The sequence below is a fragment of the Trachurus japonicus genome, chromosome 11 (genome assembly GCF_045865225.1).
Source record: "Trachurus japonicus isolate A0001 chromosome 11, Traja_1.0".
Lineage (NCBI taxonomy): Eukaryota > Metazoa > Chordata > Actinopteri > Carangiformes > Carangidae > Trachurus > Trachurus japonicus.
The window spans coordinates 19,822,384-19,845,022 of NC_140917.1; the positions used below are offsets into that span (position 1 = coordinate 19,822,384).

The 22,639-nt window shown below is 45.0% G+C and overlaps 1 protein-coding gene across 3 annotated transcripts in view; it reads left to right on the plus strand.

Annotated features, from left to right (window-relative positions):
- Positions 1–202: 202 nt before the first annotated feature.
- Positions 203–22,639, plus strand: part of jarid2b (jumonji and AT-rich interaction domain containing 2b) — a 108,409-nt gene continuing 85,972 nt past the window's right edge. For 2 of the 3 annotated variants that reach the window (XM_085791572.1, XM_085791573.1), the window contains exon 1: positions 206–807. In XM_085791572.1, the coding sequence (XP_085647698.1) occupies positions 763–807 (45 nt within the window). In that variant the 5' untranslated portion in view covers positions 206–762. Of the gene's footprint in view, positions 808–22,639 lie in introns of all 3 variants that reach the window. The other variant, XM_085791571.1, reaches the window with a different exon arrangement.

Sequence of the window (22,639 nt, forward strand, 5' to 3'; positions counted from 1 at the left end):
ACTAAATGTTATAGGAATTAAATGCCATATGATTGGAAACTGGGTGTTGGAATTACAGCAAAGGCAACATAAACGGGTAAAAACACGACGGAAGAGGTGTTATTTGCTGGGGTTTGGGTGCTGAGGGCTGTCTCAGTGGGTTTTGAAGTTGCCGCTGAATGCTGCGGGATGTGATAGGCTGAGAGACTGAGGCTGGGGAAGAAAGGAGCTGCTCTCCGTCAGTAGAGCAGTGCCGCTGAGAGCTCTCTCGTCGACCGCAGGCTCCAGCCAAGAGAAAAGAGGAGGAAAAAAATAGACGTGACTTGACGTTTTATTTTTAAATTTTATTTATTCGTTTCGCATCGTACCTTCGCCTCAAGCAAGATGTAACTTGTTGACAACACCTCGCGCATATTCATGTATTTGAAAAGAGCCGGGAGTGAGTGCGCAGAGACGAGAAGCCGAGCTGTTCTGGCGAATGGAACTTATTGTTGTGCATTTGTTTTGACTATGTTATCCCCAAGTGAGTTTGGGTTCAGTCCGTCTCTGCTCGTCGTCAACCCTTGATTTTTTTCTTGTATTTTTGAGGATTTATATCCGAAGAGTTTTAAAGGGGGGGACCACAGAGAGGAGGATTCTGCAAAGCCAGCAAGCTTTTCCTACAGAGCCGGGGATTTAAATCCGTCATTTGGTGGTGGTGCTCCGGGAGAGGCGAGAGTCAAAGAAAAGAAATTCATGTGGCCATTCTCTCTATAGCCAAACATTTTTTGTGGGGATTGCATAATGAGCAAGGAAAGACCTAAGAGGAATATCATTCAAAAGAAATATGTAAGTAGAAACACACCTTTTTTTATGCTCGCAAATGCTCGCAGTCGCTCTATTCAAGTTTGCCTTTGCTCGTCTCGATGAAAATGCATAAACTTTCATCACGGGCTGTGAAGGTTACCGCCAGGCTGCTCGTGCACTATCTGGGTCAAATATTGTCCAAAAAAAGGAGAGCTAATGGCTACAAGTTACCTCAATGTGTTAACAGTTACATGCTTTTGATTTAAAGAGACAGCAATGTTTATTCAGTGTCCGTGTGTTGCAGCGTTTCTTCGACATCAGACATGTTTTAGGCTATTTGAACATCGGGTGCTTTTTGAGAGAGGAGGGGGGTCGCCTCGCTCATTTTTGACCGGTTTTAACACATGATGGAGAGGCTGTATCGATGTCTTGACTGCGTGATAAAGCCATAAAGGGTTTTAAATTAAAAGACTTGGCAAAGTGTTAGCAGAAAAGGGGCTTTTGTTCGCTCCCCGTTTCTTCCTATTCAAGAGCCGTGAACACAAGCCTGTCGGCCATGGCTCAGCTATTTCAGCTTCCATTTCGTCCCATGCTGAGCATTTTCTTATCTCCGCTTTTAAAAACCCAGCTCCTCCATTGACACCATATGTGTTAAATACCTTTCCTCGCCTATGGAGTTTGCGTTGGAGATAGCGTCGTGTCTGTCGCTGGGTTGTGTATTTTCGGGGGCTGTGTATGTGTGTGTGTGTGGTTGGCAAACCGACATGTTTCGCGGACTGTTGTGGCTCTTTAATTTTCTCCATAAAGAGTGTGAGGGAGAGCTGGAGGAGGAAAAGGGGGTCATGCAATTCAGCATATTCGCTCAGTTTCCACCACTTGAAAAACGTAGCGAGGACACTCACGGTCTCTCTCTCTCTGTGTATATGTGCGGTGTTTTCACTGTTAATGCGGTCGTCTTCGCTTGTTAGTCCCAGCCTACCGCTCGTGAAGTCCGCCAGGGTCCCAGTCATTTTCGCAGGTCTCCGTGTGACCTCTGTGAACGATATTGCAGCATAGCCCGCTGAGGGATAACTCCATTTTTGCAGTACTACAGGGGGGGAGGAGGAGGATTAGTTTACAAGCGTGTGGGTCTCGTCCTCAGCCACCGAATTCACATGAAGCAGCACATTTACATGGTCGGTGTGACTGAGCACAGTTTCTCGAGGATCCAGTCTTTTTTTTTTTTTTTTTTTAAAGCGGCTGTGTGCAGTCGCATTGCAGAGGCTCATGTATGAAGCGATACCAAGAAGCAACCATTTTCTTTCCTGCAAGTAGGCTACTGATGAATTTATGGAGAAAAGGGCTGTGGAAATGAAGTAGTCCGGCCTTATCTAGTGTTCAGATGTAGTCTTTGGTTCAGGCTTTGGTCTATTGAACACCCATTTGTCCCCTTTCATGAATGAAACAAAGACTTTTAAATCTTGCAAAGTGTGACTGGCTCAGCATATCACTCTACTAAGTTGCCATGTATCGTTTACATGGAAGGCTACACGCCGGGCCTCTGCTGCCTGCCTGGGCTTTAAACTTTGTAGCACTCGTTTTTTCCCCCTTTTTGCTGCATTTCTAAACGGTTCCCTGTGAATTATAGTCACGCGCCCAGTGGGCACATTGTTGTGTTTAATTGCACGAGGCATATCTTGTCTGAAGCTGGAAGTCAGCAAGACCTACCCGCCCCCATCCAAACAGCATGTGGAGTGTCTATAAAAAAAAGTGTGCTTCGCTTTTGCAGACACTTTGTGGCCGAATAAACCAAAAACAGAACAATTTGTCATATTTATCTTGTGTTAGAAGAGATGTGTTATAAAAAGGCCAAACCAAGCAACAGGTTTGTCTGAGTAAATGAACAATCTCATGAAATACAAATAGGATTTTTCCATCTGTGCTGAAGAGTTCCTCTAAATTAAACTGGGAGGCCAGTCTGTCTCTGTCAACATGTATAGTAAATGAAATACATCATGTCTAAGCAACGAAGGCATAGCAGCGTGTCTGCTAATAATTATCTGGATGACAGTTTTCTTAGGAACTTTTTCAAGTGTCCATGTGGTTTCTCCCCTATAATAAGTTGTTGGATGAAAGTGTAAACAAATAGATCTGACATGTAATGACATCAGATCCAGAAGCTGGGTAATTTACCACTTTTGGTATGGTTTCTCTGCTCCATGTCTTTGCATGTTATATGAACGGGCTAAAAATCCTCTTTGATGAAAGATGCAATTCAAAATCCTCTGCTGCAGTAAATGACATCCCATAGTATAGTTTAGTCAGCATTGGCCTTTTTAAAGGTTTAACTGTGACAGTGATTTTTATTTTTTTCTCACCATTACCAAGTAATTTTGCTGACATGAACTAATGACACTTTATTGACATATGTTGGCAGTGTGGGCCGAATAGGTCAAAGATAACACAGTTTTTAATCCTGTCAAGGTGTTTGTATAGGTCTTCCTCTGAATTGAGGAAACAGGATGTGCCATAGAAATAATGACTCAAACAAAAGTCCCCACTTAAAATTGAGCCAGACCTCGACAGCCACCAGTGTCTCACACTCTCTAAAACTGGATTTTTTTTATTTTTACTTGGGCCTATTCATAACTTGGTTGTATAATTAGAACTGGAGCCAGAGAATAAGGGCTGGGGGAAATTGTGTGTCTGTGTGCCCTGCTACAGGATGCATGTGTCCACTGTGTGTGTGTGCATGTGTATCACATCTGTCATGTGTTTTCAGCAGCTGCAGCTGATGCATTAACTCTGGTTGGACAAAATAAGGCTATCAAATGTGCATTTCCACAACAACCTGGAGGAGTCCAGTCCCCCCCCCCCAACCTCCAGGCTTTGCGACAGGACTCTTGGCCCCTACTGATCCCCCTCCCCCCTCTTCTGTCCCCCCTTAATTAGCGTAAGACAATTATACATGCTTGGCTTAACCATTTCCCCTGAAACATGGGTGTGAGTTGTTACCCCCCCCACACACACACACACACACACTCACTCTTCTCCCTGTGTCCAACAAACACCCACTATCTGTGAATCATATTAAAATTCATCAGTTTCATCAGTCATAATGTGATTGAAAAGGGGGGATGACTCTTTAGTAAAAGTAAACAAGGCAATTGTCACGTTCCACTTGGGCTGATAGACGTCATTGTGAACAAAACCAAGAAGAAAAGCCAAACTGTCCTGTTAGTTTTTTCCCCCACTCAATGATGCTTCATCACAAACGTCAGGTCGAGTAACACTCAAGTGTGCACATGTTCTCTCAGCTCCTGTTTAAATGTGGTTTTTGTAGGTTTATTTCTTCCATTAGTTGGCAACTTTCTAGCTGGTGGTTGAGGGATAGGTGCTGTGTAATGGCTGAGGTACCAAGAGCTAATGTGCAGCAGTGTTGTTCTGTCTAACGAAACATGACACACACTGTGTGTGTGTGTGTGTGTGTGTGTTTGTGAATGCATGTAAGCGAGAATAGCAGGAGCGCACGGCAGAGTGCAGCCAGGGCCATTTTGTGCAGAGTCGGCTCTTCCTGTAGGCCCCAGCTGGGGCTAGGCCTCTGATTCAAAGGTTGTGTGTGAGTGTGTGTTTGTGTGCATGCATGGTGTGTGTGGGACAAGCACAGCTGCTGCAGGGGCCTTTACAAATGTAAAGAGGCTGTCAGTGTTTGTTTCATCAGGCGCACAACTGATGAGGGCCAAGTTGAAAATCCATTGCACTGTGAGTGTGTGCGTTGAGCATGCACAAAAAGAGGAAACAAAAACAGAGAGTGGGGGCAGAATGGGGAGTGCAAAGGCACAGACTCTCCCCCTCCTCTCCTCCTTTTCCTCTCTTTATCTCCCTCTCTCCCTGTCTCTGCCTCGCTCTCTCGTTCTTGGGCTGTCCAAATGAAATGTGGGCCTCATGTCGGACCATGAAGAGAGGGTCACAGGGTTGTTTTTTCACCGTGCCTGAGCCTCAATGTGCTTCATTTAACCTTATGTTTCAATGCAAATTCTTCTTTCATAAGCTCCCTTCGCCTCACGTGTGCAACATGACAGGGTTCACTTTGCAACCTCCCCCCATCACTATGGCTACCATGTCAAGCCAAAGTATACGGTGGCAAAAGCGACGTTTTCCTGCCTGTTTATTTGACTACGTTCACTATGGTTACGTTCCACGTGGCACCTGTGAAAGGCGTGATGGTAAAAGATAAAAGTGCTTTCCATATGTGCTTGCTCGTTATCTTAGCATTGCTTTCCTGTGAATGAATCCCCATGCAGAGGATAAAGCAATGAGTCTTTCAAGCTCTGAAAGCAGCAGGATGTGGCAGAGTTTGCTTTACACAATATACAACAGAGGACAATACTTTTTAATTTGAAAGTAACATCACTGAGCTTCATTGTCTTGTTAATTTTAATTTTTCATCAGCGGGGAAAAATCAAAGCAGGGCTACTTTGATGATGATGCCAAACTGTATCAGTGTGGCATTAAAGCAGGTGCCAAGTCCTCATGAAGATTGCCAGCAATTTGCACACAATGGAAAATAAGCAAAACAATCCAGGAGTTTGTGTCACTCGCACTGTGCAGCGAAAACCTAAAGTGTGCTAAATACTTAACGCTGTGCACTAAATTCTCAGAAACAGGAAATCACGTCACTGCTGCCTTATATCTTTGGTGTTTTTGGTAACTTTCTAGTGTAGTGAAATGTGTGTGTTAATTAACTGTTGTCAGGCCTCAGTTCAACCCCCCCCCCCACCACCACCTTCAACAGTTTAGACTTGAAGCATGGAGGAAGCAGAGCTTCCCACGCTGCAGGCCCAGCCTCACGTCCCTTTGGCCTCATCTCTCCTCTCTCTGGGCCTGCCGTCTTGACGAGCACTGCCAGAGAAAAATCTGGGAGTGAAGTTGGCGAGCCCAGTCCCTTAAAAAAAAAAAAAAAAATTCAGCCTTATTTATTTATGTATTTATTAAGTTTGTGCTGAAATGAGGAGATGGGAAAGCTCTTTTTTTCCCTCTCTCCTTTAAATAAAGTCTGCTTCGCCAACAGAGAGTTTACTGCATCATTACAAGCGCTCTGTGAGCTGCCGACTTCAATTTGGAACGGCGATGGATGTTCAGTGGCCAAATGCAACGCCGCTCAGCTTTTTTTTCTTTCTCTGACATAAATACAGACTCTCGCGCTGTTTACCCTTTACTGCCCCTGCTTCCATATTCTTCACTTCGCATCTGTTCTCTACTGAATTATGTCACACACACACACGGCACAAACTCCCTGTTATGCAATATGACCTTTTCTCTTATCAGCTGTTGGCATTGAGCACCATCTCCGGCGCTGTGCTGGCACCAGTACACACTCACACGCAGAGGCAAAGGTCTCTAGGTGTACGCTTGCAGTCAGCAGGTGAGATAAACCGGCCTTTGGGGCCAACATATCCACGATATCCAGGAGACACCTCGGCGTGACGTGGATATGAGCGGCGTAGATCGTAAGGAGCGATGACATAAAACTGGGCGTGACTGTCTTTGTTATACGCTGTGTGTATTTTTTTTTTTGTCAGGAGCAGGAGCAATGTGTGCACAGGCCCACGTAGGTGTGTTTTACAGCATATGCTCCAATAGTTGGACAACAAGGAATGGTTGGACACAGTGCAGTTGTGGGCGGCCAGTGCAGGTGCGTGTGTGCGTGTGTGTGTGTGTCACGTACACCACGTGTGTTCCCTCCGTGCGCGTCTTCATTCTGCCGAGTGATTTATATCCTCCTGCTCCTGTGGGTTTGGATGGAGATGGGGGAGCAAGACAGCTGGTCAGGCCCTGAGAGGCTGAGTGTGTGTGGACACACATGCTCACTCTTGCGTGTGTGTGTGTGTGTGTGTGTGTGAATGAGTGAGTGGTTGCCACAGCTTATCCGTTCAGGATCCCTATGAAGCTGAATCAACACTTTAGCTTTGTCTTTGGTTTGGCCTTGCAGGCTTTATGGGGGCCCATGAAGGACATTCAGCAATAGTAGGAAGAAAAGAAAACAATTGACTGAATGCGTGTGTTTTTTTCCTATTTACCATATCTTTCTTCAAGCATTGTGAAATATGTATTTTTTGCTTTAGAAAAATACATGAAATGATTGTAACAGATCCTTTGGTACTCTTTGTTCCTAGTTCAAATTCAATCTGAGCTTAGCCCTGGGCTTTCCTTTAAGCTCTGTAAGGCTGATATAAGAGGCATTAAGTTGTTTTCACCCATGGTTTATTTTTTATTTTTTATTTGGAATCACCAAGCTATTGTGGCTTAGACTGGCATTAGCTTTTAATGACCATCATGTACATCTCTGACAACCTCTTGACCGATCTCTGCTCAGCCTCTCCCTCTCTTCATCTCAGCTACATCAGTTTAATAAACACCCCTTACATTTTCATCCTGTGGTCAATCCCATCTGATCCCCTATTGTGACACCGTCGTCTTTACACATCCAGTGAATTAAGCCTCGGGGGATGAAGCAACAGAGCGGAGGCTCAGTTGGTATCGATCCTCCATTACTTCCCTCTCTTTCTGCCAGGAATACCACAGTTTCACTGTCAAACATATGCCAGTAAGACTCAGCAGGCTACATCATAAAACGTCTCCACTGTGATGTTAAGATGAGGAAATCCTTGAGCTTTCTGCTATTGGCCTTCTTAAGAAAAAGCTACATGCCAATTTATATTCATTTTACAGCACAGTGTACATTCATAACTGTTCTTGTTATGTGTTATGGTCTCATGAGTTTTCTACCAAGTGTAGTAATCTATGAATCATTCCTTTTTTTATGATGGAGCAGTTTGTTTCTTCCTGCCAACAAGCCACTGGCCACTCTATTCTGGTCCTCTCTGGCAGAGCTTTGCTTTGGCCAATGAATGGCTCTCTCTTTTAATCTCGCAGGGTATTTTCCAGTGATAACTTTTTTTGTGTATATTTATATATATATATATATATATATATATATATATATATATTTAACTATCATTATCCCTCTTTTTTTTACAGCAGTCATTTGCGGCTCTCCAGCAATGCATGGCTAGTTGTGGAACAGTGACCTCCCTTTCCGTTAAAGAGCTCTCGAATGCAACCCTTTTTTCACCAACCGTTTGGCCCCTTGCGAGCGAGACCTTAATTCAGGATGGCACCCCCTCCCCATCCCACTAACAGTGGAGTAATGAGCCAGTGGAGCAAAGTGGCTGGGTGACCACTGTTGCTGCCTAATCTCTACTTTTCAGCCCTCACTGAACAATGAAGTAGAAAAAAGAAAGAAACAAGTAGAAGATGTGGTGAAGGTGGTGCGGTGTAAAGAGGTTTTTATTCGAAGCTTATTGATTCAAGGCTGAACAGCAGTTGTAACTCTTGCGGTTTTTTGACTGATTTAGAGGAAAATTACTGGTTACCGAAAAGGTGGTAACTGCATCTGGCCCTCGCTTACAGCGATTAGGCAGCCCAAACTGTATTTAGAGGACTGGGCAGGAGCATGTTGTTTAATGCTGAAGCATGATTGGGGGGAGGGGTCCTTGTTGTTGCTGCCGCCGCCGCCGCTGCTGCTGAGTTGTCGGATGTGCTGGTTCCCACGTCGGCTCCGACGAGAGAGACCAGGAGGTGCAGTGGAGCTGCTGTAAGAGACAGAATGGATGGTTTATTAAATTCTCACGTCAGTATATACACATTGTGTTTGCATCCATCCTACATCCCCGTCCTCCATCCGCCATGAGAAATGCCCCCCCTCACACACACACACCCCTACCCCCACCCACCCCATCTTGTCTTGTAATAGAATACCAAGTGCATTTTCCCCCCTGTTCCACTCTATCTCTCTCACCTCCTCCCGCTCAACTCATTCACTCCATTACTCAGCGCAGCTACAAAGAGAGGAGCGAGGCGTCGGGGAGCTTTTTCTGTGGGATAGCTCTTGGAGAGAGGAGCGGAAGAAGCGGAGGGGTATTTTCTCCTCACATAGCTGCGAAAATTGACTTGCGGAGGAGGAGCCGTTGCACGATCGGCAGGATCCTGTTCCCTCGTCCTCGTGCTTGTCTTTTTTTTTTTATTATAAAGTTTTACTGACTACGTGTGTGTTTTGCATGTGCTCATCATTTGCTTGCGAGATCAGACTGCTAAGCAACGCGATTAGGCTGTTTGGCAGTTGTTGCAGCTCTCTTCTCTCGGTCTCCCACTCGCCGGGCATCTCGCATTCTTCCATCCGTTTTTGTTTTGATTTTGTCTGCCAAAGGAAACTTTGGATTCCTCTCCAGTTTGATCTTACACAGCTGTGTGAATTAACCCCCTCCGCCGCCACCCTGCTAGACACACACACACACACACACACACACACACAACAGCATACTAACATGCATGCACACACTCATAATTCCACCGTCTGGGGTTGTCATTTTGCACATAGTAAATCTCTTTACTAAAATAACATTTATGGCGCCGTTGGACACATTTTCAGTGTTTAATACCTGTCTCTGCTGTTGTCACACATTTCTGTTTTTATGTTCTTTCCTGTGATATTCTTTAAATGTCTCTTTATTTTAATCTTCTTATGTGAATTACTGTGGTGGTGTTCCTATTTTATTCATATAAATGGAAAGCAGTATTAATAACAGGAAGAACTGACAAGAGTCAGGACAGGAATATTGATTTTTCCTTTTCTTTTTCTGTCTATTGATTTTTTTTTTTGAGCAATAGGTGCTTTTTAAGTTTTTTCCAGAGAGAGGCAGAGTGTGAGTCAAAGGTATTGTTCCCCCTGTTTTTAACCTCTGCTCAATAGATGAGGGTTTTCACAATTCTCCTGGCTGCGTGATTTCCTCCAGGCCTCACAGCAGGGGGGCTAGAGTGCATGGTACTCTGAGGGAAGGGCACCAGAGTCTGGGCTGAATGTCTGGCTGGCCTCCCCTGGCCCTGGATCAAACATCACAAGGCCCAGGGCAGGAGTGGGAGTGGGATTGGGAGTGGGGGGGGAAATCACAACCTGTGATTGTCAAGCAGAAAAAAAAAATCCAAGAGGATAGGAATAATCAAATTAGGCACCATCTCAAGTGGAATATCCACAGTGACGACGGTGAAGGCGAGGCCTGTCTACTCATCTGTTGTAATAACAAGTCCATATAAAATGCAGCTCCTGGAAACACAGAAAAAAAAGCACATCACTAAAGCTGACGAAAGCCATTGCTGTTTTTAGATTGAATTGTTGTGTCGATAGGAAATGAGGTAACCACTGAATCGAGGCCAGACTGTCAGACACACACTCACTTTCTTACATCTGAAATGAGTAATGCAGGTGCTGGTTAGCACTTAACACGAATCAAAACAAACTCTCGGTAAATATAATTTGCAAGCCAACTAGTAGGAAGTAACCATGGTGACGCGAAAGTATTACCCCCCCCCCCCCCCCCCCATTACTCTCCTTCTCTCCTCTATGCCTCTGTTGTGAATGCTAGATGCGAGTGTGTGTGGTTGGGGAGGGACTTCTACTCCCACCCCCAGGTTTCTATAGAAACTGACATGCTGCTGACAAGGTTTCTGAGCGAGTCAAATAGCTCTTCCTTTTTGTTTCAGCTCAGGAGGGAGTGGCAGAGCAGAAAATGAAGAGTAAAGTTATATTGTTGTTGGAGCATCTGGTTCCTGGCCGCAATCTGGGGAAGTTACTAGATCTATCTCGCTATCTTGCAATCATTGTGAGTCAGAGAGATCAAGTGTTTTACTATGAAAGAGAGAAAATGTAGATGAGAAGGGGGATGTTTTTTGTTTTTGTTTTTTAAAATCTTGGTTATCTTATTCATATATATATATATTATAATTTACAAATTCAAGGCTAACAGAGATTTAGGTGTTCCCTCTTAAACTGAAAACAAAAATTCATTCATCCATTTGTTGAGCATTTTGCTAATATTGTTGCCTGTTCAGCCTTCTGGTTTTTTTAAATTACCTAACTGTTGTAACAACTAATCAGTAAATTGCAATAGTCACAAGATACTGGGAAGCTTTCACAAGTTTTGTTGTTGGCCTATTTCCTGACAGTAAATCAGTTATTTTACCATTATCGACAGTCACATTCATTTTGAACCAACACCCCCACTGAAATCAATTTCTGGAATTTCATATTACTCATACCATTCAGTCATATGTGACAGTGGCTTTTAATTCTACTTTTTTAATTCCCGTCTTGCTCCCGAGGTGGAGATGTGTGATACATGAATTCATTATGTGTCGCATTCATGCTCAAACGCATTAACAAACATAAATTAGAGCCGAGCGGTAGTGCAAGTATGTGTACGTCTACATATGCTGAAGTCGTGTGTTTCATTATGATGATTGATCCTGGCAATGTGTTCCTTTAGGTTTCTAATGTCTACGGCGCAGTAGCTGTATTTCAAACAGCAGCTGTGACTTGCATGTTTATGTGGCACAGAGTTGTGACTCAGAATATCTTGTGCATATTAATTGGCGACTTGAAACTAAATGACAGTAAAGGGGCAATTCACAAAAAAAACATATCTCACTGACCTTTTCACCCTTGAAATACATAAAACAAAACTACTGTACCTACAATGTAAACGCCTGCATTAAACCTAGTGTCTGGTCTCGATAATGAAGAATTGTCTCTATACATTCAGTTTGTCGGAAACATTTGGTAGTGAATGAAGTGGTGAGTCTTTCCAGAAACAGGTGCAAGCGGTGACATCAAACACCGCCTACGATCAGGGTGGGCTGCAGGTCTGATCACGAACTAGAGCTTTGACTCTCCAGCTTCATTATATTACAAGATAAAGCCCTGATAACTGAGAACAGCTATGACTGGTGTGCGTGTGAGAAACTCTTGTCTAACTGGGTTCAGGCATCATTAACGGGGATATTTGAAAGGCTCAGTCAGACCAGAATGTATCCAGCAATGAAGCTCCTATTCTTCTTCGTTGATGACTACCAGCCAGTGACTCATTAACAAAGCGTTATCGTCAGAATCTCTCTCAGATTAATGATGAAACTATACCTGTGTGTGCAGCTTGGTACGGCTTGGCATGATTTTTTTTTTTTTTTGGGAAGCCATGCCTTTCTTCTCAGTGCTCACACCTAAACTCATTTATTTCACTTCCCATCCAGGCTCCCTTTGAGGTCAATTACCAGTGATAGAGTCTGCTATCGGCTTGTTGTCCTCTGTCTCTCTCCCTCTCTCTATCTCTCTCTCTCTCCTCTGTAGGTTGCTGGCTACACTGACGCCATCTAATCGCCCCTCATGCATCATAGTCATTCTTCATCCCCACTGTACCAAGACCATTATTCACCTCTTTCTCACAGTCTTTTGCCGTCCACTGCTTTGTACACAAACTTTCCTTTACCCCTTCACCTTATCCTGCTGTTTCTAAGCTCCCTCTTTTTGTGCCGCTTCTCACCTTCTCGCTATCTGTCCACCGTGTTCTGTCTGCCCCCCTTCTCTCTCTCTCTCTCTCTCTGGGCCTTGGAGCCTTTGCCTTTGTGTGCAATAGCAGACCGAGGGGACTAAGAGGTGGAGTGAGGTACGAGGGTTTTGTCCCAAGCTGCGAGGTGAAAATCATTTCTTAATTGCCTCTTGTTGTCGCCGTCTTCTTCTCCTTTTTTTGTTTCTTGTGCCAGCAGTTGTGCCAGGGAATGGACTCCTGGGCCTGCACTACAAGTCCCAAAGCAGAGGAACTCCCTTGCCTAAGCCCTGGCTTTGTTTCATAACGTTCTCTGGCTACACTGTAATCTGCAGTCATACAGCAGCGCACACACACACACTCACTCACATACACACACAAACACAGGCTTTAAAAAGGCTTAAGATGTTGGACACAGTGGAATACAGAGAAAATGGGCTTTGGATGTAGCACCATGAGGTCTAGGTGAGTTGTAAATGAGCAGTTGTGCTGCATTGTAAATAGTTTTTCAGTGCCTATAGATGGCTCAGGTGTTGGTTTGACGATTGGAGTCTCTTTGCGTGGTAACTTTCAACATTGGCTGGGATGCTGAATAACATTTGAACAGTTTCATATGTTTGTGTTTAGCTTGCTTTTTTTTAAATCTGACATTTTGAATTTTATGAAGATTTTTATGCAGCTGCTTGGCTCTCATCACACACTCTTGCACGTTTCCTACCTCCAATATCTTGAGGACTGTTTTGCATGATAAAAATATTGGTGTTATCACTCACATGGCTTCCCTAAGTGATTTCTTGTTCCTGTGTGAACAAGTGTAATCAAATTTTTTTTTTTCATCTAGTGTCATTCTTTTGTAATCGTGATGCGGTCGTGTCAGTCTATATTTAAAAATTGTTGCAGCAGGTGAAAAGTCTTTGACCTGTTGTAACGTTTGTCTTCAGTTTCGGCAGTTTGTGCAGTGAAAGTATGATAAAGGTCTGCTGGATGCGTTTCACACCTTTTGACCTAGTTGCATGAGACTCGTGTATGTCACAGGTTAACTTTTTGGTTTGGTTGTCGCCGGGTATTAAACTCAAACTTGTGCTGTGCTCCTCCCTGATCAGAGCACAGCGAACTCCACCTCAGCCCAGCTGCTCTCCCACGTCAGACTGTGGAGCCACTTTTGGAGGATGATGCACATTAGTCTGTTCGGATTGACCACAGTGGCAGGTTAAACCCCGGTCATCATAATGGTCTGGGGGGGTGGAGTGGGTATTTCTGTGGCCGTGGTCAGGCCCCGTTCCGGCTTTTCCTGTCAGCCATCAGCGGTGGGCTGCAGTGGCTTCCATTAACTACTGCACTAACTTGTAATCTTATCTCCCTGACAATATGCATTAGGCTCAGCCTGCTGCCGGTTAACTCTTCCCAGGCCACAGCGCACAACACGCGGTTTTTCTTTTGTCCCCCAGTGGCGCAACATTGTACGATGAGAGGAAGTGCTGTCGTTTGGGGTTTGAACTTTTTTTTGGCTCGTTGAAACGGCCCCAGCGCAGTTTGATTGACAGATTATATTCTGCACAGGATCAGTCTGTCATAGCTGCTTGGACATAGAAGGAGCTTATCTCTCTTTTGCCTCTCCCTCCTGTCAACCCCATAAAGAGGATGTATGAATTTCGGGGGCAGGCTACTCGTGAGTTGCGTGACTCTGCTCGCTCTGCAGAGACACTCGGCCCCCGGTGATCTCCATAATATCTGTCTCCTGCTCTCCCTCCCTCAGTGTGTCTCGCTTCCACTCCCCTTTAATTTTACTCGGCTGCAATATCCTACCTAGACCTTGATTGTTGTTTTCTGAGAGCTGGAGCAGTGTTGTTGTAACATAATCATTTAGTCTCCCTCCCGTGGTTCTGGCAAGCTGCACGGTTGAAATCTACCCACTGCTCATTTTTATGGGGAGCGAATTTGTCGTAGCTGCTGTGACTGCTGCCGGCTCGCCTTTACGCTGTATTTACCACTGTAGATGGATATCTCCCCTGCAAAACATTTGAGAGATGACACATGTTATATACACATTTAATATTCCCCAGAGGTCATGCTTGTGAATTTGATTAGCGAGGTTGAAATATGATGGCTGTGATATCGAATGACTTGGCCTATATTGAATTTTTAATCTCAGTGTCAACTTCGGCTTACGTGACATGCCATTTCTCCTGATCAGTGTTGTCGGAGCTGCGGCAGGAGAATTGTTTGGAGCCTCATTTTTATTGGATTAAGTGCAGTTAAACATGACAAGTCAAAGGTTTTGTTTTTGAAGTTGACACAGAAGCGGCACTGTGGTGTCATTAGTGGCAAATACAAGAGGTTGTTGAGGTGATCGCATAGTGTTTTTTTTTTTGCTCGGGTCAGACTTGTTGACCCTGATTGAGCATCCACAGGATCCAGCAGAGCAGTTTAGCCTTGTGACATATCATCTCAAGTGGAACTAACAGCCAAGGGTGCTATCATGGGAAATGAATGCTGTTGGATGCACCGCTGCCTTTTGCCTCCACGTACAGCTACGCACATTCACCACGTTTCCCCGATAGTTCTAACACGACGCCGGACTCACCTGTCAATCACCGACCACAAATAAACACTCAACATGGCACGCGGCGCTAAATCTTTTATTCACTCGGCTTGTTATTGCATCTGTAGCACACACTAAATCCCATTGATTACCCCCCTTTCAGTTGTGTCGCAGGCCGGGGTGCCGTATGGGGGTGGGGGTGTAGACCCTGATCGATTCAGAGGGGGCCCAGAGCTGCGCAGGGGCCCTGTAACATGACAGGGATTAGATGTTTATTGTTTCAGACCCGGAGTGAGCTGTTGACATGAGGCCCTAGGATTCCTAGCTGTGCCTATGGTTACAAGATCACGAGAGTGTTGGAAATCAATGTTTCTCCGACCTCTGCTGCTGTAAAGAGATTTGGATTTTCAAGAGGTACGTTTAATGTCTTCCACATTTAGCTTTATTCAGTCTTCCTAACAGCTGTGTGTGCTACACGTGTTGACCCTGCAGAGATCTCCAAGCAGGTGTGGTTTATCGTTCCCACCCCATCTTAGCAAGAAAAGAAAAGGGGAAAGAAAAGAAAATTTGCCATAAAAATGATCTTGTCTTGCGAGGGAATTGAATAAGTCAAACCCTTGTAAATGCATCTGGTGCTTGACAGCGAGTTTGCATATGATTTCCATAAACGAGGGTGTTGATGTATGAATAACTTGTCAGATGGATTGATTCATGGAGGCAGCTGTCACTCACTGCTGGAGTTTATTCCAAGCGTGCCCAAGCCGACCCATCAGCGGCTTACCGGCTGTGTGATTGAATGACTGGCTGCCTGATAACCAATGCAAGGTTATCAAGTTACATCTACCTCCACTGCTTCCTTTTTCTTTCCTTCCTTTTTTTTACCCCCATTCATGCCACTGTAGCTCAGCTTTTCCAGGAGTGGACTGTTTACTATCTCACGAGAGGAGGGGAAGAAAAAAAAAAGTTGCTCTCATGTCAGACTTAACTTCTCTAATGGGGGAAAAATGTTTGGCAAGGCACGGAGGAGAACGGATATCCATTGGCAGGCTGCAGTGCCTTCTCCCTTCTATTTCTCTTTGTCCCTTTCTTGTGCCTTCACCCTCTCCTTTTGTATCTCCCTAGCTGGTAGGTGTTATCAGTGCTGCTATTGTCAAGGCTGAAAGAGCAAGGGGTGGGGGGAGGCTCATGAGACCCCCTGACAATGGGCACATGCCCCCCCCCGCCCCCCTCTCTCTGTGGGCTTTCTGTGTCTTGGTTGTGGGTGTGCAATGGTTGGAGCTCTGTGATAAGGCCTTTGTGTGTCTGGGAAGCACCTCTCTCCCTCTCTGGTGTTCACCTTGTTTTAGCTGCAGGTGTCATGGCACAAACAGTTGCGATCAACCAGCCTCGAATCCATGTGGTAAACCGCAAAAGGCCGTCCAAAGAAAACACACCACAGCTGCACGGTAACTCTACACTTCACCAGTTTAACCACAGATTTCATATATATCAAGTACTATCTGGAAATTACCTGAAACTCTTGAGTTTAATTAGATTCTACAGCGGAAGGCCCATCCAAATATCTCTTCATTTAGAGCGTGACATCCTGCGTGTAGGGCCGCTTCTCTGACGGTGTAATCCGAGACCGCTTTCAATCTTGCGTCTATCCAGGACTCGCTTAATGAAAAGAAAATATGCGGGATGTGAGTAGCAGAACTTTTAAGCTAGAGTTTCCAAAAATATGCCAGTGACTTGGCCTGTAGACCAAGACATGGTTATCATGTCTGAGCAGCAGCTGAACCGAGCTGTGTGTGAGAAGACCATTTACAGTATCATTAAAGGTTTTTTGTTTGTAATAACCTGCAAACAAACAAGTGGACCCGAGGCCAAGACGGTGCTGTTGATGCTCCAAGCACTTGATATCATTCCAGAGTAGGAGAAGGAGAAGAGGCATTGGCAGAACCACGGTCCTCTGTATCAGCTTTCACAAACATTTTCTATTTCGAGAAAAAAGGGAATTGTTCACAGTCAAGCAGAGATCATGTGAAGGCCGTTCTTTCTGGTCTGAGTCAGAATGAGACGTCCACAGGTCGCGGTAAAAAAAAAAGATCAAAGATGTGATCTTGCAAAAATGACAAAAATGTTGACAGTCATGCTGGGTATGCTGAAAGTTGAAGAGGCACCTTTTGTGACAGACAGACACACACACTCTCTCTCTCTCTCTCTCTCTGCAGTCGTCTTTCTTCTTCTTCTTCTTCTTCTTCTTCTTCTTCTTCTTCTTCTTCTTCTTCTCATTTTTACTCTTTCTCTTCTTCTCACACATGCAAATGCACAAGATGGCTGCTCGAGGCTGTAGCTGGCTGTTAACACCTCCAGTCTACAGAAGGGGGCCTCTTTTCGTTGCTGACTCCCCACCACAGGAAAGGGAGATTGTGGTGGTGGTGGTGGTGAGGGGTTGAGAGGTCAGGACGCCCCCCCCCCCCTCCCCCCATCCCTCACCCTCCTCTTGATCCTAAACAATCACGTAATACGGTCTTTATTGCAGAGTTGATGTTGAGTGTGCCCAATGTTTTGCCTCTGAGTGACAGTAAAGAAGTAGGTCAGAGAAGAGATGCCGTTCAACCCCGAGCTCAGCCGCCTGTGAGCGTACAAGTGCACACATGTGTGCGTTTGTGTGTGTGAGAGAGAGTGTGTGGGCATGTGTAGCACAGTGTGTAATTTGCTTCCTTCCGCCAGGAACTAGCCTGACCTCCCCCAGCTACCACAGCATCAGGCGAGTGTGTGTATGTGTGTGTATTTTAGTGTCGGTGTGTGACGGCTGAAACCCCGGCAGAGCTCTGCTCCGTGTCCCTGTGAGCAACAGAGTCAGCAGTCATATGCAGACTGACAGCCGAGGGAGAGAAAAAGGGGGGAGAAGACACTGGGCAAGGAAAGCACTATTTTTGAGACGGAACGTGTGTGTGTGTGTGTGTGACATGCAGGAGAAGACAGAAGGGCTCCGGCACGAGAGGCTGGTAAAGAGGAAGAGGAAGAAGTAAATAGTAGAGAAGGGGAAACTGGACGAGTGAATTCTCTCTGTCTCTCATGCGCACTCATTTCACAGCACGCTGCTGTTGTTAGGGGATGGCTGAGCTGCTCCACCCCTTTCCCCCCCATGAGCCAATCCTCTGTCATATTCCTCCCCATCCTGCCGTCTGATTGGTGGGCTGTCTGAGCCAGTGGAATAAAATGGGATTGATGGGTAATCTGGGACTGGAGGCAGGGGTAAGGTTAGACCGACTTGACCACAGGGATACAGGGCTCTGATAAGATCATGGCATTGCAGTTACAGCACAATACAGTATTCCACATGAGAAGAAATTAATTTGTGTATTTAATTTGGGACCCCCCCCCCATTCTATAAAAAGCTGCCCTTGGTAATTCCTCCCAAGGGTCACTGAGGCTGGAGGTGGAGAGGCTCCTTTCACACACTGCTTTGCTCATGATACAGGAAGAGAAGAAAGGCAGGATAGTTAATTGTAGTCAGACATTTATTGAAGAATATAATCATCTTGCAAAACGCAGGCATCTGGAGGAGTTGGTGGGGTAAATATAGAGAGAACTGAGTAATGTGAGGGCCTTGGCAGAGGGGAAAAGCCAGGGCTGCACTGTCTCCCCCCTGGGTATTGTCATGGCTCTGAATGGCTAATGGGAAGTGAAACCAGAGCTCGAGATTGCTCCGTAATGGCTGCTGAGCTATGTCTCAGGCTGTGTTCTACACTTTGCAAGAGCTGCTTTTTGTTTAGCTATGTCTATAAAGGCCGAATATAAAATTTATTCATAAACAAACGGGCTTTGAAAAATGTTTTAGCGTGTCTTTGTGTGCTGTAAGTGGCTGCAAAGATCTGGTTCAAATCCAGAGGAAGCTGCTTTGTCTGTATGAATTTCTTCAGATTCAAACTCGTGTTCAGATGTGTCTTTGAAGAACTCTTGGTTGATTGAAACTACATGCTAATAGCGTCCTGTGCGATCATGTGAACACGCTGCATATGGAGTATTGCCTCAAGTGATTTGGAACATTAAGAATGGTCTTCCATTTCCTTTCTCGTGAGTGTGTGTGTGTGCGTGTGCGTGTGTTGTGGGTGGAACAGTTCACAAAATCCATGGTTCGGTTCATATCACAGTTTTGTGGTCACAGTTGGTATACGTTGTTGGTTTTTAACACAACAGAAATATCATATATCAACATAAGATATATACTGTATATCCAATAATTCATCATTTACAGTTAAAAAAACAAACAACAAAACAATTGTCTTGCATAGTCATGAAAAAACTGAAATAATGCACACACGCTTTCTTTTTATGATCAAATTATGCTATAATAATACAATAAGGTGCTCCAATTTATTTTAATTGCCATGTACTTTATTTAAATAACTTAACAATAAAAAATAGACTTTGTGTCCAATAAAGCACATAACTAAAAAAAGTGGCTTCAACACTTTCAGCCTTCTTGTTGCAAAGTTTGCACCCTTTGTTTGAACATCTTCCTATCACGCATGATCATGTTTTGATTCATCTCCTTTAATATAACCTGTTCAAGGTAGACAAGCAAATCTGACACAATGAGGGGTCGTCCTTAACAGCATTATAGTGGGATCTCTGTTTAAAACAGGCTTCAGTGTGCACAGAGAGGAGGGGCTGTTCACAGACAGCTCCGTTGTCAGTGTGTTTGTGAGAGAGACGGGGAGAGCAGGACAAGGAGGGGCTGGGCACAGCTCGCCATGACCACAACATAAACACCTCCACAACGGATCGCCTGCTACGCTCCTTCACCTCTGTAGCTACTAAATGATAAAAAAAAAGTTGCGCATGCGTATGAACTTAATAACACGCACGCTCCGCACCGAGACAGTCGAACCGAACTGTTCGGAGTGTTTAGTGTGCGTCTGAGTATACCTCTGAACACAAACACCCCCTCTCCCTTACTTTCTTTAAGACGCCTTAAGCATCCAAATGAATATAGATGAGCGTAGAGATCAGCACGTGTTCAAATCAATGTCCTGCCAAATACAATAAAACTGCTGCTTGCTACCAGTCACGTCAATAAAACATTGATTCGGAAATACCGCCGTTTTGCTGAGGCTCTAAACTCCCCCCTCTACTGAGTGACTTCAGGTCAGGACAACTTTGAATATATGTTGGCTCTATTTGTTGTTCTTGTGGCTGACTTGCATGGACTTCGACACCTAGTTGTAGTTTGGAGAAGGCCACCAAAAAGTCAAGGCACTGACAGCAGTCAACAATTGTGGAATTAAAAAAAAAAATCTGAAAATCAAAGACAAAGAAAGTGATGAAAAACGCATTGTGTTCCTTTACGTTGTGCTTGTTTTTCATGAATGTAAAGTTTTCCATGACTGCCACTCCAGTTTATACAAGTTTCTCACCACGTATGAATTACACTCTGCCCCTACACCCGTCATGCTCACTCGCAGTTAGCAGAAATCCCCATGTTTTGAGTAACTGGCAGCAGATCAGAGAAGATGTGCATCATCTTGTCTTGCAAGGGAGTCTTTTTTTCTCTTTTTGTTTTCTTTCTGAAATGACTTCTCTCGCCACAAACCACAAACTTTCACACCCTGCAGAGGAGAAAGTGTGTGGTATGTTTTCAGCACGGTCCCATAAGAGCCAGCGCTGTCTCCCTGCTTTTTTTTTTTTTTTTTTTTTAAGCCAAAAACCTGAAGGAATTAAAAAGGGTGAATCAACGGTCCAGCAACTCTGAATAAGCTCAGAGGATAAACAGGCCCCAAGTTAATTATTCAAACCAGCGGGATAGATGCCTGGCACGCAAAATGTGCACAGGGTTTCCCCAGTGATGGGGCAGGGGCCTGCTGCTCGGCCTCCTGTGGTTTGGTCATGCAAAGTGGAAGTGTTGGAAACTGTGGTTAAAAAAAAGTAGTTACTTTAACAAACAAATGCACCCGTTGAGATTTCCAAAGACCAGAGGAAAGTTTCAGTTTGTTTTTCTAAATAATCTGCATCAGGATAAAAGCGTGTGACACATGTTTTAACAAAGGGAACACTAAAGCTACTGTACCTTTTTGACCTGAGTCAGACGCTCTTACAAAAACCTTATTTTCAGATAATCTTTTTTTAATCTTAGTCATCTTTACACTTTCCTCTACACCACCTCCTCCTTTTCGGCTGCGCTGACAGGAAGACTACCTGATTTCAGAGGAGTTTCATTATGACAACTGGCAAGAAAAGCCTCCATCACCAATAAACATCTAGAGCTCTGAGAGGGGAAATCTTTTGTTACGTCAATGCTGGTTTTCCAAAAAGTAGTCACATCCACGACCTCTTAATGTCGGTCCACTCGGCTTCCCCCTCGATTGCCAGGAAATAAATCCCACGCCACTTTTTGATCGTGGCCAAACGCAGAGCCCGAGTGGCACAGTTCTTTTTTCCAGTGAATTACCTTCACACAATGTGTACGTTACCATACCGTACAGTCCTGTACGTGGCCACGCTGTTTTTGAGCACTAATTGAGAACAGAACCTGACATTTGCCCCAGTGTGGCGTTAACCATCTTTGATCCCACCTATCCATGCATAACAAAAGAGAACTGGCACCATGCTGCTTTCTATACAGCAAGCCACATCATTATGTTGCGTAGACGGTAATTTCAGAGAACTGGTGTTTGTGTGCGCGAGACGGAGTGAGTGGCAGCGTGCGTAGGTGTGAGCAGGCAGGGGAGTGTATAGCGTTCGATTGAGGCGAGAGGCCAGATTTGCTCTCGCTGCACACAGGCCCCTCCATCGAGTCAGGAGCTGCACTCGCTTTACCAGGAAAGTGGCGGATGTGACCCAGGCGGTAAATGGAGGTGTGGGAACAAGGAGGAGTGCAGTTAACGCTCTGACACATACTCCTCCATTGTGATGAGCAAAGCCGAGACGATACTAAAAAAAAAACCACACATGCACTCGGGCGTACTTCTCTATTCTGATGAGCTGTACTGATAGAAAGCAAAGCTGCGAGTCAGAGTGTGTGTGTGTGTGTGTAGGTGCTGATGTGATTGTTTACAATGACAAAACACAGGATCCAGCTGCCACGCATTGGACGACAGCATCTTAGTTTGACGAATTTGATAATTGCTCACAGCAGTTTCATAACACATAGGTTTTGCGTACATCTTTCACTCTTAGAAGAAGCATTTCTGCAAACAACAACTTTTCTTTTCTCAGGAGGTTGAAGTTGCACTCTGTATAGCGGCCTAAGCAGGATACTGAAATAGCGCACATACTTCATGCCATTAGTACAGTAGTGTGGCTTCAGGACTTACGGCTCTTGTCCCTTCCAGTCATGAGAGTGTATCTGTATCTGGGAGCCTAGCACCACGTGTGGGTGGCTGGCTGGCTCACAATGGCTTCAGTGTACCGGCCTCTCTCTCCCCACTGAGTCCTCACTGTACTGAGCGCTCACACACAGAATTCCTGGATCTCTCTGACAGGATACCATCCTCCCCCACACGCCGAAGCTTTAGTGGGAAAGAAAACCTCCGAATAGCGAGCAATCGCAGAAACTAGGAGGGAGGGAGGGAGGGAGGGAGCTGGGGGGGCAATTGCCAAGATTCCGAGAGTCTCCCACTTGGTGGATGTATGGTGAAAAAACACAGGTCTCCTGCGATTCACATCATTCTGCACGAGCGCAAGGGGATTGACTGTGTGGGAAAACAATCTTGGGAAGTGGAAGAGGGGAAAAAAAAAAATCCAAGGGCCCTTTTCATGTTGTGCATGCGGTTTGCGTGGCTATCAGTTACACACTGCTCCCTCAACTATACACAAAACCACCACTAACAGGGGGTAGGAGGAAGAACAGGACTTTAAATTCAGTGTAGAGCGTTTTATTTTTTTTTGCCCCGGTGGTCGAGCCGCTGACTGACGTAGCTTGGCAAGG